This window comes from Coturnix japonica, chromosome 17 (assembly GCF_054131305.1).
Source record: "Coturnix japonica strain WE chromosome 17, WE-NBRP24, whole genome shotgun sequence".
Taxonomy (NCBI): Eukaryota; Metazoa; Chordata; class Aves; order Galliformes; family Phasianidae; genus Coturnix; species Coturnix japonica.
This window is the reverse complement of record NC_140679.1, coordinates 11,872,028-11,896,132: the sequence shown is the minus strand read 5'-3', so window position 1 is coordinate 11,896,132 and position 24,105 is coordinate 11,872,028. Positions and strand designations below refer to the sequence as shown.

The following is a 24,105-nucleotide window of genomic DNA, read 5'->3' as shown; positions in this document are numbered from 1 at the left end:
TTGCAACAGTGCATGCTGAGTACCAAAGGACAGCTCTTTTAATGAGCTGACCTCGCAAGTGGCTGCAGGCTCTAACATCACCACTGAGTAAAAGGCTTTTGCAAACAAAGCCTGTCGCAGGTAATTACAGGAAAGGTCAGTTTGCCATCTTCCCTTTTCAGAGCAGTGTGTGCTTAAACCACAAGAGCTACGTAGAAAAGGCTGTGTGTGATCTCTGGTCATTCTTTCCAGTGAGTAAGTGTTGTGTCAGTGGGTCACTGTTTTCTGAGGTGGATGGCAGTTTGGAAAAGCCTGTGTCACCTCATGTCATCAGCCCGCAGCTCACAGGTCTGGAAAGGTTTCTGCTTAAGTGGGCTTTCAGTGTGCTCTTGGGGCAGAGACCAAACGTTGTCTCTAATGGGACAGATGGCTCACAGATGCTTCTAATGGAGGATGAGGACTGAAGGTATGTCAGGAGACAAGAATTGAAGCTCTTTGAGATTATGCTTGGGAAGCCTGAAAAAGGGTGTGTTATTTAAATTGAGTCTTAGGCATTTACCTGTGGTAATAGTGCTGATGCTTTTGGTGGAGAAGGTAGTTCTATTCTGAAGGAGAGAGGAGGGATTGTCATGCACCAGTTGTGACATAGCTGCCACTGTGTGCAAGATCTATTAGTTTAGGTTGCTGCTGGAGTCCTGCAGTGGTTATTGTGGCTTATTCCCCAGGTGTCAAAACTAACCAGACCTGTTCACTGTTTTCTCCAGGTTCTACGTGGAGGAGCCAGTCAGCGTCCTTTGACCCCAAACCAGAACCAGCAGGGACAGCAGACTGATCCACTGGTGGCTGCTGCTGCAGTCAACTCTGCCCTTGCCTTTGGACAGGGGCTGGCAGCAGGGATGCCAGGTAGGGAGCCTGAGGGGGCTGTGACTTCTCCAGTGGCCATTGAGTTCCAAGCAGATGTCATCTCGAGTCCCTGCATGGTTTCATGTTTACCTGGCATTCAGCAGTTCTGTTCTTATGACAGCATTTCATGGTTTTAATCTGTGGGTATACAAGGCATTTTGGAGAGGCTGTTAGATAACAGCATAACCACCTGTGCAGCAGTAAGTTAAAGCAGGGTGTAGATTCCTGTATCACAGTTGAAACAAATGTTATCAGCTGTACTGATGCATTAATTGCATACCCAGAATTGATGGCTCCCACTGAAAGTTGCTTCCATGATTTTCTATGGTTCGTGCTACCATATGTGGTATTTATTTTAAGACCTCTGAGATATCTTAGTACTGCTTATTAGCCTTGTCTGCCCATCCCTGTCAAGTGCTTGATTTTAACAGGTTAAGGCTTCCCCTTCATAATTTCCTCCAGGCAAATTCTAGTGGCTTAGAAAAGAAAAAGAGGCGAAAGCAGAGTTCTGTTATAATTCTGCAGGAGAGAAGCTGCTGTGTGGGTTTTAGCTCTGATCCATGAGACTCTGTGGTACAAATGCTTCTGACGTTGCTTATACAGAACACTGTTGTAATGACAAAGTGCATATGTAAGTATTTTTTGAATAATGTGCAAGTATGTCCTGTTGGTCAGATGCAATCAAAGAGGATTATTTTGGCCTCAGGTCTGTTCACTGCTAGCGCCACACAGTTGCTCCATGTTGTTTTGATTTTTTAAAGGCTTAAGAAGAATGTTGCTGTATTCAGTTACAAAGTGAGCTGTAGCACAGACACTTTCAAGTAATCCATGGACTTGAGTCTGTGTTGTTGAAGTTCTGGGGGCTACAGCTTCAAAACAAGTGTTCACAGAACACTCTCTTCTTTACAACCCCAGTATAGGAAACTACTTAATTTTTTCCTGTGTTCTTTAGTGTGTGTGTAGAGTTTTTAATCTAAAGTGTTATAGCTGGCTACCTAAGCAGAGCAACTGTATGCTATGGAAAGACTGCTGCTTGCTGCTGTTTGTGTCATAAGCATATTTTTTTTATTGAAGAGTATTTGTGTGCTTTTAAGATCACTCTATTAGAAATATATATCTTCAAAAGGCACATCTTGAACATAGCTTGTAATTCTCTGCCTTATTTGTGTGCGCACACAGAACTGCTCCAACATGCAGTGGGAGAGATGGAAGCTCAGTGTGCTCACATCGGCGTGTGCCAGCACAGGCTGTACTTGTAAGGGGAAAGAAATAGTACTGGAGTATTTTAAGACTCTTTTTTTCCCCCTCTGAATAACTGAATTTACACAAAGGGCATATAGGAGCTTCAGGGAAAAAAAAAAAATTCTTCCCTAACTGAAAGACATAGAGTTAGAAATGTAAGTGTGGAAACTGTGGGTGCTTAATGCAGAGAACTCGCTTCACAGTAATCAAAATCCTTGTTGCTTTTCTCCTTTACCATTGTGATTCTCATTTAGAACTGTTACCAAACTGCATTTGTTTATACCCACATGTTGTGCTGCTTCTCACCTCATTATGTGCTGTAACTTGCCTTTGCAGGGTACCCTGTGCTGGCTCCTGCTGCTTACTATGACCAAACTGGTGCTCTTGTGGTGAATGCGGGGGCCAGGAATGGCCTGGGAGCACCTGTGCGTCTGGTGGCCCCTGCACCAGTCATCATCAGCTCCTCTGCAGCACAAGCAGGTGAGTTCCAACCCAGCCAGGTGGAAACCTGCTCCCACAATGGTGACTCGAGCCACAGAGAGCGAGAATGAGCCCCTCAGTGCGCTTCTGGCAATGATGACTCACTTGCCCTCACTGAGATCCTCTGCAGGGATTTTGTTGAGAGCTTCTTCCGGACTCATTGTGAGCTGAGCCTTGAGAAATAACCCTGAGAGGTAGCGTAGCATAAACGGTGTTATTTTGCTGAATTTTGTGAGTTATCCACATAATAAAGTTCGTTAGCCTATGTCAAACTCCCAAACAAGAGCCTTGCTTACATAAAATATTATATGCCTGGTCATTGCCACGAGGATTGTATTAAGGTTCTTTTGGGAGTTCAAGATTTAAAAGCAATTTTTCAGCAAGAATCTGTGTAAGCATTCCTGGCCAGTGTTGCTAACAGATTATGAAATGGGCTTTTAAATTGTTTCCTTGTAGCTCTTGTTTGTTTTGCTTTTTCCTTTTGCTTTGGAACTGGCTGGAGAACAAAAGTATTTGGTTTTGATGCTTTTAGCACTGCAGGAGTGGGTTTCATGCACTGATTATTTCTAAACTCAGGTTCCTTGGTTGGCTAGCAAGCACTAAGTGTGTGCCTGAGTTATTGGATCTTAGGGAACTTGTTTGATCCATGTTGCTGTAATAATGCAAACAGCAGTAATGATAATTTTACACTTTGGTATTTGGTGGCTCTGTGTGAGCCTGATGGAGGAACACAGGTTTAGAGTAAAGAGGTGTTTGAAGATTTTGATGTGAAAGGGAGATTTTCATCCTGAGAGAAAAAAAAAAAAAGAAAAAAAAATCTATGGGAAATAAAAGGAACCTGATGAAACTTGACTTCCAAACCAGATACAAAATGGATTTTTCAAACTCTGCTTCCTATCACTTTCTTTACAGCAGTTGCAGCAGCAGCAGCGTCAGCCAACGGTGCTGCTGGGGGCCTGGCAGGAACCACCAACGGCCCCTTCCGCCCCCTGGGAACGCAGCAGCCCCAGCCTCAGCCCCAGCAGCAGCCCACCAACAACTTGGCCTCCAGCTCATTTTATGGCAACAACTCACTCAGCAGCAACTCTCAGAGCAGCTCCCTCTTCTCTCAGGGCTCTGCCCAGCCTGCCAACACCTCCCTGGGCTTTGGGAGCAGCAGCTCCCTCGGTGCCACGCTGGGGTCTGCACTGGGAGGCTTCGGAACGGCAGGTAGGAGCTGCAGCTGCTTCACTGGGAGCTGTTTTGGCTTTCAAAACGCACACTGCATTCTGATTAGGCTTCTCCTAGCAGATATAATATATTGAGATAATATATTAAATCTGTTCCACGCATTGGATGCATTGTCAGGCATCCTTTTGCTGCTGTTGAACAGCTTTGGATCACCTCACCTGTACTTGCATGTGCTCAGTGGAGATACTGGCCTGGCAGGAATTGGCTCTGCAGGGGTAATTATGTGCTGACTCTTACTCAGCACATAGTTCCTCAGTGCTGAGGAACTTGTTTCTGGTGGCTTAAAGAAGGTGGTTTCTATGCTTTCTTCTGGACGTTGTTACTGTCTTACAGCCCAAAAGAACCCAGTGCTTGTGGCTGCAAGAAATACAGAAACTTGATTTGCTCTTAAGACAGTGGGAGACAAAGATATATATATTTTTTTCAGAATAAAACCAAACCAAAAAGCTGTCTGTGGGTTGAGATTTTTTCCTTTTATTTTTAATAGATTTTATTTTTGAAGTAGAGCAGTTGTTTTAATTGCTGCTTAGTCTTCGAGGTAGTAATTACATCCTGCACTTTCCTGCTTTCATCATTCTGAAGGGCAAGTTAAAGCATGCCTTTAGAACCTTGTCCATCAGAAGAGGCTGAGAGATGCAGTGTCCCTGAATCAAGTTGCAGGTTTATTTAAAAGCTACTCTAAATATTTTCCTTAATCCTAGCCTGAAAATGCGAACCATCTTGGATTAAAGTCAATGCAAAATTCACTTCTTTCGTTCCAGTTCATTTGACTAATTGAATTCAGTGACTGGTCTGCGCGAAGCTGAGATGCACATGCTTGTTTTCCCTTGATCCATGAACAAAAATGTGACTTTATTGCTTCTAGAAGTTATGAAAAAGAATTAATTCATCACAATCCTTAACTATTCTACTATTAAACAAGACTTTAATGCAAAAATGATTATTTCTCAAGTGTGTTTGAAGAGGTTTTTATTTCATTTACAAGAAAACTCTCCAAAATGTTGTTTTTATGTGCTTAACTTAAATTCTGATTTCCATTTCAAAAAACCCTGATGCAAACAGAAGTAAAAAGAAGTGACACCTCAGCTGTTCTCTAATATAATGAAAGGTGAGAAGGAGGGTTCCAACACAAAGCTATGTATGCTCTTAAGTAAAGAGTAGATGAGATCTTACATTGGATTTGTTTTAGCTCTAATGGCTGAAGAACAAATAGGAGGCAGCACTTTTAGGGAGACGGAATAACTTCCCTTAAACAAAGTGAAACACTTGAGGGGAAAAAGTCCTTTGAAGTGTACAAACCCTTCTTTTCGATGTTCAGAAGCAAAATGCAAGTGCTTGCACCCAGAAGCCAAAATGCTTGCTGTCATTTATTTATTCTGTCACTTCCTTTAGGTAGGTTGTATCTTCTGATCTTCTGGCTTTTTTGGAGCTGTATTTCTGGATGTGTTCTCTCAGTATGAAAGCTACTGAACTATTAAGAAACAAAGACAGGATTTGAGCTCATTATTTGAACCAAGGATTTCTAACTTGATGACCAGAAACTTCTGTAATTACTGTATGTTGTTTGGGCACAATCAGCACCCCCTTGGGAAAGCAGTACCACCACACCAGCACATTGCTTATAGGTCCTATTATATTTTTGCCAGTTCTGCAGGCATCTTCAGGCTTTATGTTGTCTCAGGCAGTTCATTGTCCTCGCTCACTTCTTCTCTCATCCTCTTTCAGTTGCAAACTCCAACACTGGCAGCGGCTCTCGCCGAGATTCTCTGACAGGGAGCAGTGACCTGTACAAGAGGACATCCAGCAGTTTGACACCTATAGGACACAGTTTTTACAACGGCCTTGGGTTTTCCTCCTCTCCTGGACCTGTGGGTATGCCTCTGCCCAGCCAAGGACCTGGCCACTCTCAGACTCCACCACCTTCCTTATCTTCACATGGATCTTCTTCCAGTCTAAACCTGGGTAAGATTCACAGTGCCGCTGTCTGAGGTTACTGCTGCTCTGCTCTCGCTTTATGCAGAGGTGCTGTGTGGGTGAGGTGTGTGTGCCCTGCTTGCTGTTCATATTCCTGCCACAGATTCCCTGGTATTGCAGGAGCTGGCGAAATGCTGAAGCAGGAGTTGCAGCACCTGTGTTGTTGGTGCCTCTCAGTAGCTGAGCTGTCAAACAGGAAGGGATGTGCATTGCTCCCTAAATTCCTCATCACTAAATAAACATCAACTTGGATGACATTTCCAGGTGTTTTTTCACACAAAGAAAGCACCAATTGTTTGTTATCCTTGAACTGAATAGGTACATAGGGACTGATCTGCAAGTATGTCAGATGTTGTGGAATATCCCATCAATGTTCAATAATAAGTTAACTTAAAAATAAAGCTGCTTTTAACCAAAATATGTAATGTTTTCTGGGGCAGTAATTCTAGCTGAGGATTTTGGTTTTACTTTTGGAAAATTCCCATCAGTATAACATTATCAAAAGCACATTAGCACATGGCTTTCTTAGTTTTGGTTAAATACATTACTTCATGCAAAGTACATCTCTTAGTTGGTCCAGAACTGTTACATGCAATAAAGGCTTTAAAATAAAGCATGTATTAAATAATGAAGCAGTGCTGATCTGAACTTCCTGAAGCATTCATTCCCAGGCCTCATAAACAAAAAAGATGGGTTACTCTTTGCATCTGCACCAAATAATTTAGTGTTTGTTCAGAATATTAATTTGTTTTGGTTCTGTCAAGTATCTGTCTGGATTTAATGCAACTTTTGTTTCTCAGAACGCTTTTTACATGCGTGCACACTCTATTACTGATTAGATAGTATATTTGTTTGCTGAATGTGTGCAAGATAAATGCTGATTCTGGCTAAAGGTTAGCATGAAATAGTAATAAATTGTATTTTTGAGATCAACCTTAGATTTACCATCTCCTCTTGTTCTGAGCCTTAATAGAATTGGAAAGAGTTTTAGCTTTATTTATGCAGCTGTATAGTCCTTAAGCTGACAGTTGAATAGCTACAATAAATTAATGCTAAAGACTAACCAGAGTCAAATTCTGGCTCTAGGAAAAGTCTGTTGCCCCTGCAGGCAAACAAAAGAATGAATCTTAAAAACTGGATCAGACAAAGGTTAGTCTGATCCAGGAACAAATGATGAAAAGAAAGGAGAGCTTCCATTTACACAAATGGACCGTGCCCTTGAGCAGTTAGCATGGGTCTTCCCATTCCGACAAGATGCTCCTTTCCTTGTGGGCAGCTTTCAGCCCTCTGTGGTTGACTTCATGCTTGGTGGTTACTGCAGGAGACATCTCACAGCTGGGTGTGGGTTTTACCTTGAAATCTGTAGGGTCATTTTATTGTGTTGTCTTTCACCTGTAGTGTAAAGACACGGTATGAATGCAGTCACCGTTTCTTTGAGTTACAAGGTAAGTTTGAATACTATGAAAATATCACAGGCATTATGAGAAGCTTGAGGCAGACTCCTTTTCTGGAATGATATGTAAAATTGTTTGTGATAAAGAAGCTGAGGAGAGTTTCCTTAGTACGTAAAAGTGAAAGGGACAGATGGGAACACTCAAATGTGGCGTTTGCCAAAAGGGAAATTAGAGCATCCCGATTCAGAGCCAAGTCCCATCACTGTGTGGCGTGGAGGAGTTGCTTCATATAGTTCATTTTCAGGGTTACAAGATGGCTGGTGCTAAATCCCGTTCGCAGTCAGGAAAGGTGCAGTTAAATGCTGCTTGTTTGGTGGGTTTGGCACAGGGATGTGAGAGTTGGTTGTTGCTTGTTGCAAAGATTCAGCTCCTGCTCTTGTGGCTTCCTGAGAGCTCATGGCTGTGAGAAATGGTATTTGCCACCTTACTTTTTTCTGGTCTTATGAAGTGACCTTATGAAATATCTGGGCAGTGGTGAGTACCTGAAGTCAGAATGCAGCCAGTCCTTACGAGAACTGCTGAGGGAGGAGAGCTGAGCTCATACGTGTGCGTAGCTGAGACAAAAACACTGTAGGTTTATACAGTGACAATACAGCCTTCCTCTGTCAGTTTGTTTAGAACCAGAACTGTGCCATGCCTGTTCCTTCAGTACAGCTCCATGTGCTGTGTGCTGTCAGAGTACTTAGCGTGGGCAGCCAGGTGCTGGCACAGCCTGATGGCTGCAGACAGCTTGCAGACCTTCTCTTGAAGCTTGTTCTGGCTGAGGACACGGGAATCTGTCAGTGCCAGAGCCTTCATAGAATCACACAGTGACTTGGGTGGGAAGGAACCTTAATGATCGAGTCCCAGCCCTTGTCAGGGGTTGGTTGCTACCCAATAGCTGTCAGTTCTCTGGGACTCTCCCCCTCTGTTCCACCTTGCTGTGTACCCACAAGCTTCATCAGTGCTTCTTCCCCTCCCCCTTTCTGTGTGTGGCTCTTGAATGGAGAGCATTTTCATTCTGGTGAGATCACACTGAAGCCTCCTTTACCCATCTTATAGTTCCACTCACTCATTAGGGTACAGGAGCTTGAGATGCTCAGGAGTTTGGTGGATGGGGTTCAGAAGCATTTGTGTTAGCAGGAAACTTGTCCCTGCACGGTCTCTGATTCCCAGTATGATGTTGAACCTTATGGAGTGACATTGAGTCAGCATCTCCACCAGAGGGGACACCCTTAGGAAAACTGAAGTGGGTTAGTTAGATCCTTCAAAGTGATCAGAAGGGTTTTGCTTTGCAGACCTCTGGTATGGAAGACTCTACCTCCAAACTAAGAGACAAGACATACATGATAGCAGCAGGGAGTGCTCTGCTCTTTCCATTTACAGCCATTTGTAGCAGATCAGGAAATGGTTTTTCATTTCAGTGCATTGTGCTCTGACCTGCTCCAGGCTTTGAAAAAACAAAGGGTAACTGAGTGCTTGGAATGCAGTGGAGACTCACTACACCATTGCTCGTTAATTTGGTTTCCTTTACCTTAGAAGCTATTGATTTCACATTCCCTTGGCGTATGTTGGTCCTTCCAGCAGTAAGGAATATCACTTAGTCACTTGTTAGAGCTCTTAATTAAGAAGTCACGTAGAGAAAATGCCAGCCACACCATTGGCAAAGCAGCACAAGAAAGAGATGGGAATGGGAAGTTGTTGAGTTGCTTTCCTCCTGAGAAAGCTGAGGTTTGGCAGCAGGTGGGGAGAAGTCAGAACATGTCTGCCCAGCTCAGAGATGGGGAAACTTAATTGGCCTGTTATCAGATACTTAATTCTCATAGAGAGTTTCCTGCATGGAAGCTTCCTTGAGGCATTGCTGGCAGGGAGTGCAGTTCACTCTGTTCTTACTTTTTTTTTAATTAATATACTTTTATTTTGGACCTGTTGTTTGCATGGCTGCTGGGAGAAGGTCTGTTCTCTTTGCAGACAGACCTGCAGACCTTTGCCTTTGAAGGTCTTCTCTCTCCTTTGCAAAGATCACTTGTGGATTTTTCAGGTGGTTTCCCTTGCTGCCTCCCTTTGGTTGTCCAGGTGGCAAGTTCCCATGTGATGGGAATATTCTTTTTAAGAGATCTCTAGTCCACTAAGGAGAAATCACACACCCAAGTATCTTACAGCCTTTGGCCAGCAGAGGGATCCCGAGCCCTGCAAGAATGAGTCCTCTGCTGTGCTGCTGAAGCACAGTGTGGAAAGGACAGGCAAGAAAATGGCATTCAAAGGTTTAAGCTGATTGCTGTCAATACCTGCAGTTTCCTGACTGTGTGATGGATGTTTTCCAGACCTATTTTGGGTAACAAAGTGCTTTCTTAATATGGATAAAAATCTTTAGTACATATTTGATAGGATTCCTTGTGATCTTCCTTGCCTTTAACTTACTGGTGTTTATCTGTACTGTTTAGTGATTTGTTTTGTAATCTTTGTTTTTCCACTTGCTTCTTGCTGCCTTTTTGCTGTCTAATTTTGCTTTAATTCTGTCCCTACTCCTTTGACATTTCTGTTTAGATGGAGTTGGATCAGCAGCAGAGTAGGTGGGGGGGGGAGGGGGGGAATAAAGGTAAGGAGCAAAATAAAGTGATTTGAAATCACAAGTTAGCAAAAAATGCATGCACTGGGATTGATTCTTCTGATTTAGACAATGCCAACACAGAGTGAGGAGCAGAAGTTGCTATAGTTTTTTGCTGAACTCTTCAGTTCATCCCACCCAGTTCGAGTGCCATGCTAAGGAGCTGTTTGAATGTGTTCCCACCTAGATTGTTTTGGAAGCAGTTCGTTTAGCTTGGTTGAGAATACTCCCTGTTTGAACGGTGCCGTAAATCCGTCTTGGTGGAAAAGGGGTAATTAAAAGCAAAATGTCCTGCAAAGGTTGTGCATCCTTCTGAAATGAAACAGCCAAGGAATTCATTTGCGTCTTTTGAAACCCTCTGGTTTTTATGATTTGCAGGAGGGCTCACAAACGGGAGCGGCCGTTACATCTCTGCTGCTCCTGGAGCTGAAGCCAAGTACCGCAGTGCAAGCAGTGCCTCCAGCCTCTTCAGCCCCAGCAGCACGTTGTTCCCTTCGTCTCGCCTGCGCTATGGCATGTCTGATGTTATGCCCTCCGGCCGAAGCAGGCTGCTCGAAGACTTCCGCAATAACCGGTACCCCAATTTACAGCTGAGGGAGATTGCTGGGCACATCATGGAGTTCTCCCAGGACCAGCATGGATCCAGGTGGGGTTTAAAACCTTGCACTGAGGGGAGTTTTTGCAACAGCTGCTCTTTGGTTTGACATGGTTTGCAGCTTATGTTGCATCCTGAAGTAAAGGAAAAGGAGGTGTGAAAAGACATTAAGCTGGGTATTGTAACGCTGACCCTCCTTTTTATAGACCAGAGTCAAGATCTTACGGCATGGTTTCCCTCTCCAAAGAGGAGTTTCCTTGCTAGTCTCACTGGTACAGCTGAACTCATTTGAAAGCTGCCTCAGTGTGAGACCTTGCTGCATTACTCAGAGATCTGCTTTGCTTGAGTCTGTGGGATATTGATAATGGCACATAGGCACAGATCTCTTAAGTGCCAAGAGACTATGAGACTGAGACTCAAGGTTTCAGATTGCTGTGATATATCAAGACCCGTGTTTTATAAAGGCTCCAGGTGTGAAGATTTGAGTGGATTTGTATTAACAAATGCTCTGAGGACACAATTGCCAGTGGCATCACAGCAGCCTTATTTTTCAGGTTTATTCAGCTGAAACTGGAGCGTGCTACCCCAGCAGAACGTCAGCTTGTGTTCAACGAGATCCTCCAGGCGGCTTATCAGTTGATGGTGGATGTATTTGGGAATTATGTCATCCAGAAGTTCTTTGAAGTAAGTGTTCATTTCTCTCTTCACAACTCTTGCTCAGATACCTGCTGTCCTAAGGCATAGGATGAGTTCTTAGAAGCCATGCCATTTGGCTGTGGTTGGGTATCTGGCTACACTGATGTCATTTCAGTGGGGAGGTGCTGCTTGACCACATGAGGATTTTGTGCTTTTCGTAATTGGTTTTAATCTTTGCAGTTTGGCAGCCTGGAGCAAAAGTTAGCCTTGGCAGAACGTATCCGTGGGCATGTTCTGTCCCTGGCTTTGCAGATGTATGGATGTAGGGTGATCCAGAAGGCCCTTGAGTTTATTCCCCCAGACCAGCAGGTAATTGTAAGTTTCAACTTTAACTTTCTTCTTGATGTTGAATGTTTCTTGCTGTTTGGTGACATGAACTGTCATCCTCTGTTATTCTTGGTTTTGTTTGTAAATGGTGTTCTTTTGCTTTGGTTTATGGTATATCTGTTATGTTTCTTGTGCATGATAAGTAAGTATGTGATATTGTTCTCGGGTCTCATTGTCATCTCCTTGTTCTGTTGAACAGCTAATGGCATTGGTTCTCTGTTAATTCCCTGCAGTCAGATGGTGTAAGCTGGCTGGTGATGGAATTACGGATGTTAGTGAATGAGAAGATGCTTTAAAATCCCTTGAAGTAAATTGTGCCAGAGTTTTGCTTTGGCACATTTGCTGGGATATTGCTGCTGTGATATGTGGGTCAGTACCCTGCTTCCCACAGAGTAAGGTGCATGAGGAGCCCCTAATCCCATCAAGCTAGGCCCAGTGTTGGAGAAGGACTGATAATAGCTTCAGATCTACTCAAAACTCATTAATAAATGAATTCCAGTAGGATTTTATTAGCAGTGAACTAAGATGGAAAAAATACACTCTGCAAGCTAGCTACTAAAGTTGTTAGGAATCATTATATAGGAGTCTTAATGTAGGTTATTAAGTTAGGGGAGGGAAAAACATACCACCACCAACAAAAAACACTGAAATAGAATTTGGAAGCGTGTGTGTTCCTTTGGGGTCAAGCCCGAGTTCAATTCAGCGCTATCTTATAGTGGGTCTGTGCCAGCAGAGTGGTGAGGGGCAGCACAAACTGGCATTGCTGGTCCAAGGATTTCCCAGTGTCTAATAGAATGCTGTTTTGTGAGTACTGTGTGCTCCTGAATTGCCTGGTTTCGTATCAGTTGCAAAGGTGAATTATCTGTTTGTGTGTAATTGTTGAATTCCTCAAAAATCATTTACCATTTTCCATTAAGAAAGCTTTCAGCCTGTGTATGTTACATTAGTCACATCTAGAACTTGACTTGCAGAATCAAACTCCATAACCACAAAGTAGTTTATCAAACTTGCTTGTTTGATTTCCCTGATTACAGTATAATATTAGCTTGAAGTGCAGGCTTTTCTCTCAGTGATAAGTGAAGCTTACTTAGAAGTTTGTGAAGTTTGAATGTCTTATGTTTCTTTTTGAGGGGAGCAGAGCAGGGGGAACAATTAGTGCATGGCAGAGTTATCTATTGGGGGAATAACAGTCTTAAATGTGAATACTTAGGTTTAAGTGGATACTCGTGTGTAATGAAGTGTTCCACCTGCAGAGTAGCGTTGTTGTAGGTGGCTGCTGTATTGTAGGTTTCATCTCAGCCAGTGGAAATCTTCCCTGAGATACTGAAACACATCAGTGTATCGTTCACACCTTCCATGTTCTTCCGTGTTTAGCAGCAAAGTTTTGCTTTTATCAACCGTGAATCCTGGTGGTGCTTTCTGTTTCTTTCTCTCCTTCTATAGAACGAGATGGTACGGGAGTTGGATGGCCATGTCCTGAAGTGTGTAAAAGACCAGAATGGTAATCATGTGGTGCAGAAGTGTATTGAGTGCGTGCAGCCTCAGTCCCTGCAGTTTATCATTGATGCATTTAAGGGACAGGTAAGTCTTTAACCAAGATACTGACTCTCGTTCTTTGCATTTCTGTCAGTTGCTTTGCACAGCAATGGCTGTAAGCTGCTCACGTATTTGGGGATTTTAATGTTTAGCAAGTGGTAGCTGAAAGGTGAGTGAACCTACACTGTGAGCCTAGGAATTCTTCAGCCATGTCTCTGTTGTCATATTCAGGTATATCACAGTAAAGCAGCCTTGTTTTACTGCAGCATTTAATATTTTAGACTGATGGGGAAAAAAGCACGTGTGTTATTCATTTATCTTCATAGTAAATGTGGTGAGCAGAGTTTTCTGATGAGTATAGTAAATTTTCATTATGATTCCTCTGTGTGAGGATGGCTGAGAAACTAATTCCTAAGGGTCTGAGGTCAGGGGCAGAACATGAGTTTTGTCTCACAAAGCATAGTTACTTGTGCTTCATTATCCCAGTAGTTCTGGATTTGAGTTGTGTAGCTCCTTTGTTCTGGCTGTAGTTGGCTTGTCTTCCATTACAAATGTGCTGTTCTGGGTGTTTCCAGCTTCAGCTTAATTGGCTTTGGAGAGTGACTTTGAAGTATTGAGGGTTTTGCCACAGGGATGTGAGGATAGCCTGGGGTTATTATAGCAGGAACCAGACTTTATTAGCTTGTCTGCTCTTGGAACATCTGCAAAAGTGTTGACTTGCTTGGCTGTGTCAAAACAAGCAGGATTCTAGCTGGGAACTTGCTCAGCAAATTTGGTGGTTCACATTTAGCTTTGGACCTTCCCTCAGGGAGTTAGGCAAGGCAGAAATACATCTGGGAACAACTTGGATGGCAGTGAAATTTCTTTGGCCAGCTGTCCTAGTTTCAACTGAACTTTCATATGCAAGCTTAAACTTAATAGATCAAGACCTTTATCTTCTATGGTTCATTGCATTCAAAAGTCTGTTTTCCTACCCACTTCATTGAAAACAGTTATTAAAAATTTGTAGTCTGTCTGCTTGACATCAATGCTTGGATTTGCTGCTTCTGTTAATTTTAAGCCAGCAAACAGGACTTGGTGCTTTAGACAGAAAACTCCACAGCAATAATAAAATGAATAGGTGTCATGTTCTTAGCAACAGATTTCATAATCCTTTAGAAATGAGGAAGAAGGCTTCTTGTTGTCACTTCTGCTAAGCGCAGTGAAGGCTTTTAAACAAATCCAGATACTTGAGGAAAATCCTTTGAGTATTTTTAACCTTTCTGCTTCATACTATTTCTTACATAGCTTTAATTATGCAACAGGCAAACAGTACGCTGGATTTATTCTTCTGAAACTTTTAGCACAGCTTCCAATAATTCTTGCCCATCCAGGTGTTCTTTATATTAATCAAGATACTTTACCATTTGTTTCCTGTTCATAAATGGAGAAGGTGAAGCACAGGTAGGAACGTGGTGTGCCTGCAGTATCCCTGTGGCAGTGAGGAAGCAGATGTTCGCACTATCTCAAGCTGCAGTGCTGCAAGCAGAGTTCTGGAGCTGACATTACCTCCCCTGTCCGGGAAAACCTCCATGTGTTCATTTAATTCCTAAAGGTTTCTGGGATTCACCAAGTCTAACAGATGTGTTGCTGCCTGTGCTTGTCTGTTTTTGTTGAATGCAGGTTTTTGCGTTGTCTACACATCCATATGGCTGTCGTGTGATTCAGAGGATCCTCGAGCACTGTCTTCCTGAGCAGACTCTTCCCATCTTGGAGGAGCTTCACCAGCACACTGAGCAGCTTGTGCAGGTCAGTGTGGGAACAGGGGATTGTGTGCTGGGAGATGTTCTTGGGTTACTGTACTGTATTAGGAAAGCTAGCAGTGTATTTGGGATTGCAGCTGAGTGTTGCTGGGGCTGCGTGAGCACTGGGTATTCCATTGCTGAGGAGGAACAGAAAGGCACGTGGCAGGCAAAGCATTATCACTAACCATTTTGGTTATCCAAAATGGTTATTGATATCCAGAAAATATCAATATTGGATTTGAGTCATTTTCAAAAGGAAAATTAAATATTGAGTGGGAATGTTTCTTAATGATCTTAAAGGAGTTGATGCAAAGGGCAGATTCCACGTAGGAAAGGAACATCCTGAGATAGGTTAGCTCCCTTTCTTGCCTGCCTTTCCTTCTTGCAGTCCTTCTGAGAGCTCTTTTATTCCTAGGTTTTGTGCATGTGGACCTAGTGGATATAACATGAAGGGAGTCCTGTCCTGTGTGCTTGTATTTTAGCACAGTGGGAGAGGGAAGAGGTTGGGCCTGGAGGTGAGGCATCAAGGCGTGCCTTTGGTGCTGCAGAGTGAAAAAAGTACCTACCTTGTGGTCTGAACATAGATGCATTTCAAATATGATGATACATAAGAACAGTCTTCTGTAGCTAGAACTCTGGCATCAAAGTTTGTAAGAATGTATGGACACTGGAAACTAGATTGATTTGAGTTGTTCCTGTTCAGATTTTCATGTGCTTCCGTCTCTCAAACAGGATCAGTATGGGAACTATGTTATCCAGCATGTACTAGAGCATGGTCGGCCTGAGGACAAGAGCAAGATTGTAGCAGAAATTAGAGGCAACGTGCTCGTCTTGAGTCAACATAAATTTGCTAGGTATGAAATTGTTTCTTGACATCTCCACACCCTGTGGGAGTTTGGATGCATGCTGGGGTTGCAAAAGAGTTGGGAGTGGGGTGTAGGAAGGTCAAAGGTGAAAAATAACTTTCTGTTGAATGGCAGAATGCTGTTTATAACCACTTAAAAACTGGACTGAGTGATGGGCAAGGTAGGTTTTACTTGGGAAAAGAGGATAAAGGTGTGAAAGTGTAATTCTGATCCGGGTTCTCGAACCTGAGCAGGAGTATTACGTTGTTTGTGGCTTTTGTTAAGTAGTCGGTATCCCTTGGAGAATTAGGAGTGTTTTGCTGTCTCTGGGGTGCTGTGTTGAGCCACAAAGGAATTGAGAAAATCAATGTAGCAGTGGTTCTTTGCAACCTGCTTTTCTCAGAAGACTCTGATTCTGATGTGCAAAGGCCTCGTGGTCCTTTTGGAGGTATGTATGTAATGCATCTCCAGTAATGTATGCCTGCCTCATAGGGAAGCCAAAGCAGTCTGAGGTTGTTAGTCCAGCTGCAGCAGAGCTGGAATATGGGTAGAAGCAAAATTCAGGTATGGTACGGGGGTGTTAAAGCTAAATAACACTTCCCACAGTTATGAACTGTGTGTGCTTCTTGCTATTTGCTTGTGAAGGCTGAGCTCTTTACAGGCATGATATACCTTCCTCTTTGTGATGGGTAAAGTAGTGCATTGCTACTTAGGAACACAAGGGAAATGCAGCCCTAAGAGGAATCAGAGGAGCGTGGTCTGAATGCTGTTATTTCAGCCTTTTCCTCCCTGTTAATTAGTGTATGTTGTCCCCTGAGCTGAGCTCTAGTTATGGCAATCACTTGGTGATCTTGTGATTCAGGAAGGGATGCAGAGGATGAGACTAGCAAACCTCTCCTTCCCTAACCATAAATCATATTTAACTTGACTCTTCAGAGAACAGAGACTACTTACTAATTTATTCAGGAATTTTGGAAGTTCTTTGCCTTTGCTAAGATCTTTCATTCCTGATTGTATTTCTCTGTTGTTATAACCTTGGACCTCCATTCCCACTGAGCTCCACTACTGAGAAAGCCAAACAAAGAACAACTCATCTGCTTCTCCAGGGTATGCTATGAGAACAGACACCGCTTTCAAATCCAATGTCACTGTAGAGATGCACAAATAAATGTGGATTAAATCAAACCCAAAATGGTGTCCTGCCCAAAATTCCACTCAGATCTCAGGAACGTTGGACCACTTGTGTCCTGTTATTGCATTTCTGCACCAGCCCATACATATGTCCCAAAAGGCCTGCACTTAATAGAGAACAAAAAGCCCAGGTGGTTGTCTGTTTGTGTGCTCACCAGTTGTCTTTCATTGATGGTTACAGCAACGTTGTGGAGAAGTGTGTGACCCACGCCTCCCGTACGGAGCGTGCCATGCTGATCGATGAGGTGTGCACTATGAATGATGGCCCTCACAGTGCCTTATACACCATGATGAAGGATCAGTATGCCAACTACGTGGTACAGAAGATGATCGATGTGGCAGAACCAGCTCAGAGGAAGATTGTCATGCACAAGGTGAGCAGCTGCTGTCAATTGATAAGGATCCTGTGTTTTAAGAAGTGGCACTGTCACACTGGTTGCAGAGCGAAAACAACTAACAAAATAACTGCTTTTGCCTTTAGAATTTCTTGGCAACTGGGATGGATGTTTCAGAGTTGCAGGAAAGTGCTAGTTGATGTATGAAAATAAGAAACAGTGAGATGCTGTTGGACTTAAAACCAGCTGGTTGCTTCAGGCAGTCTCTTCTGACCCAGTAACCCAGATCTGCACTCATGGCACAGTGAGTGCTGATGTAAAGCAAAAAAGCTAAGACTTCTTTTTGCTGTAGCAGTGCCACCAGTTTGGTGCTTGGCAAGATGCCTTCAGGAGGTCTGGCTATGATGACACACTTGCCCTCTCTGAGAACAGTGGTTGCTAATGAGAGAAGCTTTACGTACTCAGCAGAGCTGAGCCAGACCTTGAGCACTAAGGCAGAACTGCTGGGTGTGTTTCTGAGGGCTGCCAAGCACTGCCTGTCACTTCACATCCCTGCTTTCCATCCCTGCCCTGATCAGGAGATTCACACTGACTGTCTGCACTGTGCTAACGGAGCACGCTTGTTTAAAGTATGTTTTTTGATGAGGGACTTTTGTGAATGCGAGGACTTCACATTGGTCAGAAATGAAGGCATTTGGGAATGAAAGTATTGCTGCCAGTCGTGCCATCCAAAGCTTGTATGTCTGCTCCCTATGGGCTCTGAGCATCAGGCAGTGTCTTCAGCTCCCTGCTCAGTGAACAACATGCATGCAAACGAGCTAATCTTCAGGCTGATTCATTCTTAGGTTTGGGAGTCGCTCAGAGTAGTTATTTTAAACCTAAACCTGCATTAGAAATAACAAGTGTGCAAGTGGATATACACAGTCCAGCAGCAGCAAAATGACTTGTATCATTGCTGATCTTTGTATGAGCTATGGATTGGGGGGTTGGAACTACATGATCCTTGAGGTCCCTTCCAACCCGGGTCATTCTGTGATTCTGTGATATGTATTTAAAAATCCTTGCTGGCACGTTCTTCTTGTCAAGCAGCCTTTTGAAGAACGTGCTAATTAGGTTATCAGCGTGGCTGTCAAAAATAGAAGTAGGATGACAACTAAATAAGAGTGGCTGGATTTGAAGATTTCGGCAGCGCTATCAAGCTGAATGAGAGCCTGGGAAAGCAGAGCGCGTTGTCTGATCTTAGGCTGTAAGAATTGCTCATGGTGCAAACAAGCAGTTTGTATTGTGCCTTTGATAACAATGGCATGACAACTGATGGTTGAAATGATGTTTTAAGAAGGTTTAGAAAGGAAGATAAATAAAGAAGTGTTGGATCTGGGACGCTTTCCTGTCCCTTAACCTCTGGGCAGCAGCCAGACCTTCCAGGGACTGCGGTGTGGGGAGGGCAGAGGCCATACATCAGATTTTCCCAAGTCTGGTTCTTGAAGTTGAATTAAGCAGCCAATGAATGAGCTGAAGGAATGGGGTGAGTGAGGGGTGGGTTTCCCATGGGAGTTTTGGCCAGCCCTGGTGTATGCAAGTCATGGTGATGTATCTGTCCTGGGAGCAGGGGAGGAGAAGGGAGTGCTACACTCCTCCTGTGCAGTTCCCATTGTAGGGCAGAAGGTCTGTTGTGGCTGAGTAACTGCAGGAACTTGCTAGCAGCGTGAGATATTCCTTGTGTAGTCAGAAAATGAATTGCTCTTATGTCTCATTCCTCTGAAACTGTCCAGGAGAACTCGAGCAGCATGATGTTAGCACAGCTGGAACAGCGCTTTCCCTTGTTGGGATACTCTTCCACTAACAGTGGCTTGGCTCTAGTTACAGGAATTACAGTGGAGTTGGAAGCAACTTTTATTCTGAAATAGTATGAAGGTTTAATTCCATAGATCTCTGCTTAAAAAAAAACAAAACAATAGTATTGTGAGTGTTAGGTTCAGAAAGAAACTAAACTACTGTTCAGCCCAGGAATGCTGCATGCCTTTCCCATCATCCCTTAAACACCCAGCTGGAGTTCATATTGGGAACAGTTGAGCCTGGAAGGAGGAGGGCTGTGCTCACAGAGCTGCTGGCCAACAGAAGCTGCTCAGCCCATCAGCCCTTGTGTGGTAGCCAACCTGACCCTGGGCTGCATCCAAAGCAGTAGGTGAGGGAGGTGCTCCTGCCCTTCTGCTCTGTGCTGGTGAGGTCTCACCGGGAGCACTGCATCCAGATGTGGAGTCATCTGTACAAGGAGAGACATGGAGCTATTGGAGTGTGACCAGAGGAGGGCAACAAAAAGGATCCAAGGGATGGAACACCTCTCCTATGAGGACAGGCTGAGAGAGCTGGGGCTGTGCAGGTGGGGAAGAGAAGGCTGTGAAGTGACCTGAGTGTGGCCTTCAGTATATAAAGGGAGACTGGGAAAGTCTCCCTGGAGACTTTCAAGGTGAGGTTGGATCAGGCCCTGGGCAACCTGATGGAGCTGTGGTGTCCCTGCTCATTGTGGGGCAGTTGGATTAGATGGGCTGTAAAGGTCCCTTCCAACTCTAAGGGTTGTGTGATTCTCTGCCACCACAGCAGTGGTTCAGCTTCCTGAGCCTCAGTCTCTCTTTATACCCCATAGATCCGGCCCCACATCGCCACCCTGCGCAAGTACACCTATGGCAAGCACATCTTGGCCAAGCTGGAGAAGTACTACATGAAGAACGGCGTGGACCTTGGGCCCATCTGCGGACCTCCAAACGGCATCATCTGAGGCACCGAACCGCCCCGGCCATCCGGCATCCACAACCAGCAACCAGCCCTATTCCAATATACAGTCAGAGAGCGCGGTACGGTTGCTAAACTACTAAAGAAGAGGAAAAAAAGAAGAAAAAGCCTTTGTAAATTTCTTTAATTTTATTATGCATAACATGTACTAATTATTTTTTTTAATTAACTGATTGCCCTGCTGTTTTACTGGTGTATAGAATACTTGTACATAGGTATCAAATGTACATGGAAGGCCACATGTTGTTTTTTTTGTTCACTGTTGTATCTATATTCCAAACGTTCAGGGTGGTTGGTTTGAAGTACAGGAAAACGTTTTTAATCCATCTGCCTTGGGGCAACTCTGCAGATTCCAGCTGCTCTCCGCTGACTCAGAAGTCAGCACCAGGTTTGGATTTGAGTTGAGCAGCACAAAAGATGCATTTAATGCTGTTTATAGGTATGGAAACAACCAAACCAAGAAGAATCAGCTCGCTACAAAGCTGCGGTTTCAAACAAAGAATTAAGTTTCTGAAACTTTTTAATTGCTTTCTTTTTTGGGGTTATTTTTTGTTTTATTTCCAGTATAACTTGCTAAAGGAGGTAGCGTAGTGCTTGTTTGGGGAGGAAGATGGACGTGGCCAGGAGGGTTTTAAAGTGAGGGTCGGGTCGGGTTGGGGGGGTGTCCTTCTTTACTGCCGACTCGGTTTGTTCTGCTCACACACAGAGAGGCACCATTTGATTATTTAGCATGAGGAAAACAAACCCAACTCGGCTTTGGTCTTGCTTCTATAAATATATAGTGTATACTTGGTGTAGACTTTACATATATACAAATTTGTAGTATTTTCTTGTTTTGATGTCTGATCTGTATCTATAATGTACCCTAGTAGTGGAACATACTTCTGACTGTACAATTGTACATTTGTAAACCTCTGTAATGTAAATGTGGAGAAGTTTGAATCGACATTAACAAAAAACCCCGTTTTTTGGTAAGAAAAAAAAAGGAATAAAAAAAAACCAACAAAAAAAAACAACCCAACCCCACACCAATAATTAGCAAAACCTGTGCATTTCAGTGTATATTCACACCTTTTATGGTCGTAGCATATAGTGTTGTATATTGTAAATTGTAATTTCAACCAGAAGTAAATTTTCTTTGGAAGGAAATGTTCTCTTTATACAGCCTGGTTCATGTTTCAGAAGATGCTTGGTTCTTTTTCCCCCCTTGGTCTCTTAGCTGAGCGGTAGCCATCCATCCTTTCTTCAATGTTCCACTGAGCGATTCAGTTCCAAATAGTGTTTTTTTGGATCTTACAAAGTAACGTTCTGCTTATTTTGTGACAGTAAGAAACGAGAAGTGCAAAAGTACAGACCCCCCCCTTAGTTTTTCCTTACAATCAGAACCCCTTTTCACCTTGTAAAGTGTGAATCACCTTCCCTTTTTGTACAGAAGATGAACTGTATTTTGCATTTTGTCTACTTGTAAGTGAATGTAACATACTGTCAATTTTTCCTTGTTTGAATATAGAATTGTAACACTACACGGTGTACATTTACAGAGCCTTGTGTATATTTCCAATGAACTTTTTTGCAAGCACACTTGTAACCATATGTGTATAATTAACAAACCTGTGTATGCTTATGCCTGGGCGACTATTTTTTGTAACTCTTGTGTAGATTGTCTCTAAACAACGTGTGATCTTTATTTTGAAAAATACAGAACTTTGGAATCTGGTTTGTTGTTTCCTTCCTTCCCTCTTGCAGCTGTGGCTCCCCTGCCTTCATTCTGCCTCCTCCTGGACATGGGCTTCGTGAACAAGATGGAGAGGAGGAAGAGGAGGTGTTTATTGCCACCCAGCATGGAGGAACTCTTCCTCTCTGAGTCTAAGCCTCTTGGGAACCCTGTGAGCTCAAGGCCAGCACACCATTCATCCCTCCTGTTGGAAGTAAGGTTCAGGATGGAGATTCTCCACGTCTTTGTGAGCTCTCTTGGTCACTACAGCTCTCACATAGAGAGGGACAGGGGGTCGTTTACCCCACTTGTGGTTTCCTTTTGTTTTCCTTCCCTCCCTTCTTGCAGTGTGGATCCCTGTCCCTTCTGGATCAGGTGCTACAAGATGTGGGTTAGTAGCTCAGTGATGGTGATAGGAGAATGGTTGGACTGGACCGATCCCATGCTTCTGTGCTTGTGGGAAGGTCAGTAGGTGTAAATGCAGCACGTGGTGATGGCTGGGAGCTGCCATGGAGCTGTTGTGGCTGCAGCTGAGCACTGAGCTCATATCTCCATGGAAACTTCCCTGACTCCCAGATCTCGTTCCCAGGAGGCACTCGATGTTCAGCTCTGATCCATTGCAGGGTTGGGGGTGGTTCCTCATTACCTTTACTTCCTTTACCTTTCATTTCTTTACCCTGAGTTCACCATCGCTGCCTGGAGGCTGCACACTTCTCAAGCTGCTGGGGCCCACTGTGCTCTAATGAAGTGCTGTGGGTCCTGACCCTCGTCTCAGGTGCAGCCTATGGGCAGCGCTGGGGGCACAGCTGGGTGCTGTAGCCCTTCTGGAGGGGCACATGGGGTAAAGGGTGCTTTGTTGTGGGGCAAGCCTTGCTCTATCCTGCTGCCCATCAGCCGCGTCCCACCCCATCAGCTGCATCCCATCGCATCAGGCTGTGGCTCACTGCCATCATAGCAGCTGTGTCCCACCAGGTCAAGTTGTGACCAGAGAGGTCAGCTGCATCCCACCCATGAGCCATCGTGTCCTCCGTGTCCCACCACATCACCCGTATCATCACAGAATGGCCTGGGTTGAAAAGGACCCCAGTGCTCATCCAGTCCCAACCCCCTGCTGTGTGCAGGGTCACCAACCAGCAGCCCAGGCTGCCCAGAGCCACATCCAGCCTGGCCTTGAATGCCTGCAGGGATGGGGCATCCACAGCCTCCTTGGGCAACCTGTGAACAGTGCGTCATCACCATCAAGCTCACCACGTCCCAAACACTCCCCGTGTTTCCCACCACGTTGAATCATTAAGGATGGGAAAGACCTCCAAGACCCCCAAGTCCAACCGCAGCCCACTGACCACATCCCCCACTGTCACCTCCCCACGGCTCCGGGACCCCTCCAGGCACCGTGACCCATCCGCCCCCCCCGGGATGTCCCACCGCTCTGCTCAGTGCAGGGAGCGCCGTGGACCGCTGCGGGGCGGTGCAGCCTCAGCAAAGGGCTCCTCCCCGCTGGCACTGAGGCATCCTTTATTATTATTTGCATCCCGTTAATTATTGCACAATTAAGGCGGACAGAAGCTGCAGTGGTGCCCTGAGGGCTGATCTGCTTCACCCCAGCCCCTTTGGGTGCCCCCGATCAGGGATGTGCCCAGCTCTGTAGCCGAATTGGGCTGATTTCCCTTCTAAATCCAGGTGATGTCCCTCTGGCCGCCTCCCTGCTCCACGTTCTCCCCTTCTCCCCACGTCTTTCCCATACACCCCCAGCTCTGCCCGTGGGTCCCGCTGCCATCTGCCCCGTGTCCCCTCCTTCATCTGTCCCTGGTCCCGCTGCCATCTGCCCCTCATTTTCCCCCATCTGCCGCAGGATCTGTCCCTGAACTCCTCTTCCACCTGCCCCATGTCCTCCCGATCTGGTTATTCCCCCATCGCCTCTGCATAACTATACCCACCCTCGAGACCCCCTCATCCACCCCTGGTTCCCCTCTTTTATCTCTCCCCTTTCATCCCTGCTTCCCCTGTCCCACTTAGCCCAGCTCCCTACATACCCCGTGCTGCTCTCTCTACCCCTGGATCCCCATCTGCCCCTGGATCCCCATCTGCCCCTGGGTCCCATCAATCTGCTCCAGGTCTCTCTCTTTCTATTGGGTCCCCCTAAGGCTCCTCCACACTCCCCTATGTACCCCTGGCTTCCCTCCACTTACTCCTGGGTACACCTCATCTTCCCCATGCCCTGTTATCCATCCTAACCCTTGGTTCCCCCATCTGTCCCCACCCCCATCTACCCCTGGATGCTCCTCTGTCCACCCCTTCATCCTTCTCTATCTGTCTCCATGCCCTCATCTACACTGGGATAACCCTTATCTATCTTTTTGTATCCTCCCCATTTGCCTCCATGCTCCCCAACTACCCCTGTCTTCCCCCTATCATCCCCTGTGCTCCCCTAACTATCTCTGGG

General features: G+C 44.8%; 1 protein-coding gene and 1 non-coding gene across 19 annotated transcripts in view; both read left to right on the top strand.

The window, feature by feature from the left end:
* PUM1 (pumilio RNA binding family member 1) overlaps nucleotides 1-21,664 on the top strand; it is a 65,708-nt gene extending 44,044 nt beyond the window's left edge. For 11 of the 18 annotated variants that reach the window (XM_085518023.1, XM_085518022.1, XM_085518021.1 and 8 more), the window contains 12 exons: nucleotides 744-882; nucleotides 2,461-2,604; nucleotides 3,517-3,813; nucleotides 5,560-5,796; nucleotides 10,228-10,495; nucleotides 10,999-11,128; nucleotides 11,321-11,455; nucleotides 12,911-13,048; nucleotides 14,666-14,791; nucleotides 15,520-15,641; nucleotides 17,005-17,197; nucleotides 19,803-21,664. In XM_085518023.1, coding sequence (XP_085374149.1) covers nucleotides 744-882; nucleotides 2,461-2,604; nucleotides 3,517-3,813; nucleotides 5,560-5,796; nucleotides 10,228-10,495; nucleotides 10,999-11,128; nucleotides 11,321-11,455; nucleotides 12,911-13,048; nucleotides 14,666-14,791; nucleotides 15,520-15,641; nucleotides 17,005-17,197; nucleotides 19,803-19,934 — 2,061 coding nt within the window. In that variant the 3' untranslated portion in view covers nucleotides 19,935-21,664. The remainder of the gene's footprint in view (nucleotides 1-743; nucleotides 883-2,460; nucleotides 2,605-3,516; nucleotides 3,814-5,559; nucleotides 5,797-10,227; nucleotides 10,496-10,998; nucleotides 11,129-11,320; nucleotides 11,456-12,910; nucleotides 13,049-14,665; nucleotides 14,792-15,519; nucleotides 15,642-17,004; nucleotides 17,198-19,802) is intronic. The other 7 variants (XM_085518024.1, XM_085518020.1, XM_085518019.1 and 4 more) reach the window with 1 other exon arrangement.
* Nucleotides 17,553-17,638, top strand: LOC116654363 (small nucleolar RNA SNORD103/SNORD85). The gene has a single exon (XR_004309559.2). It is a non-coding gene; the product is annotated as a small nucleolar RNA SNORD103/SNORD85 (small nucleolar RNA).
* Nucleotides 21,665-24,105: the final 2,441 nt, after the last annotated feature.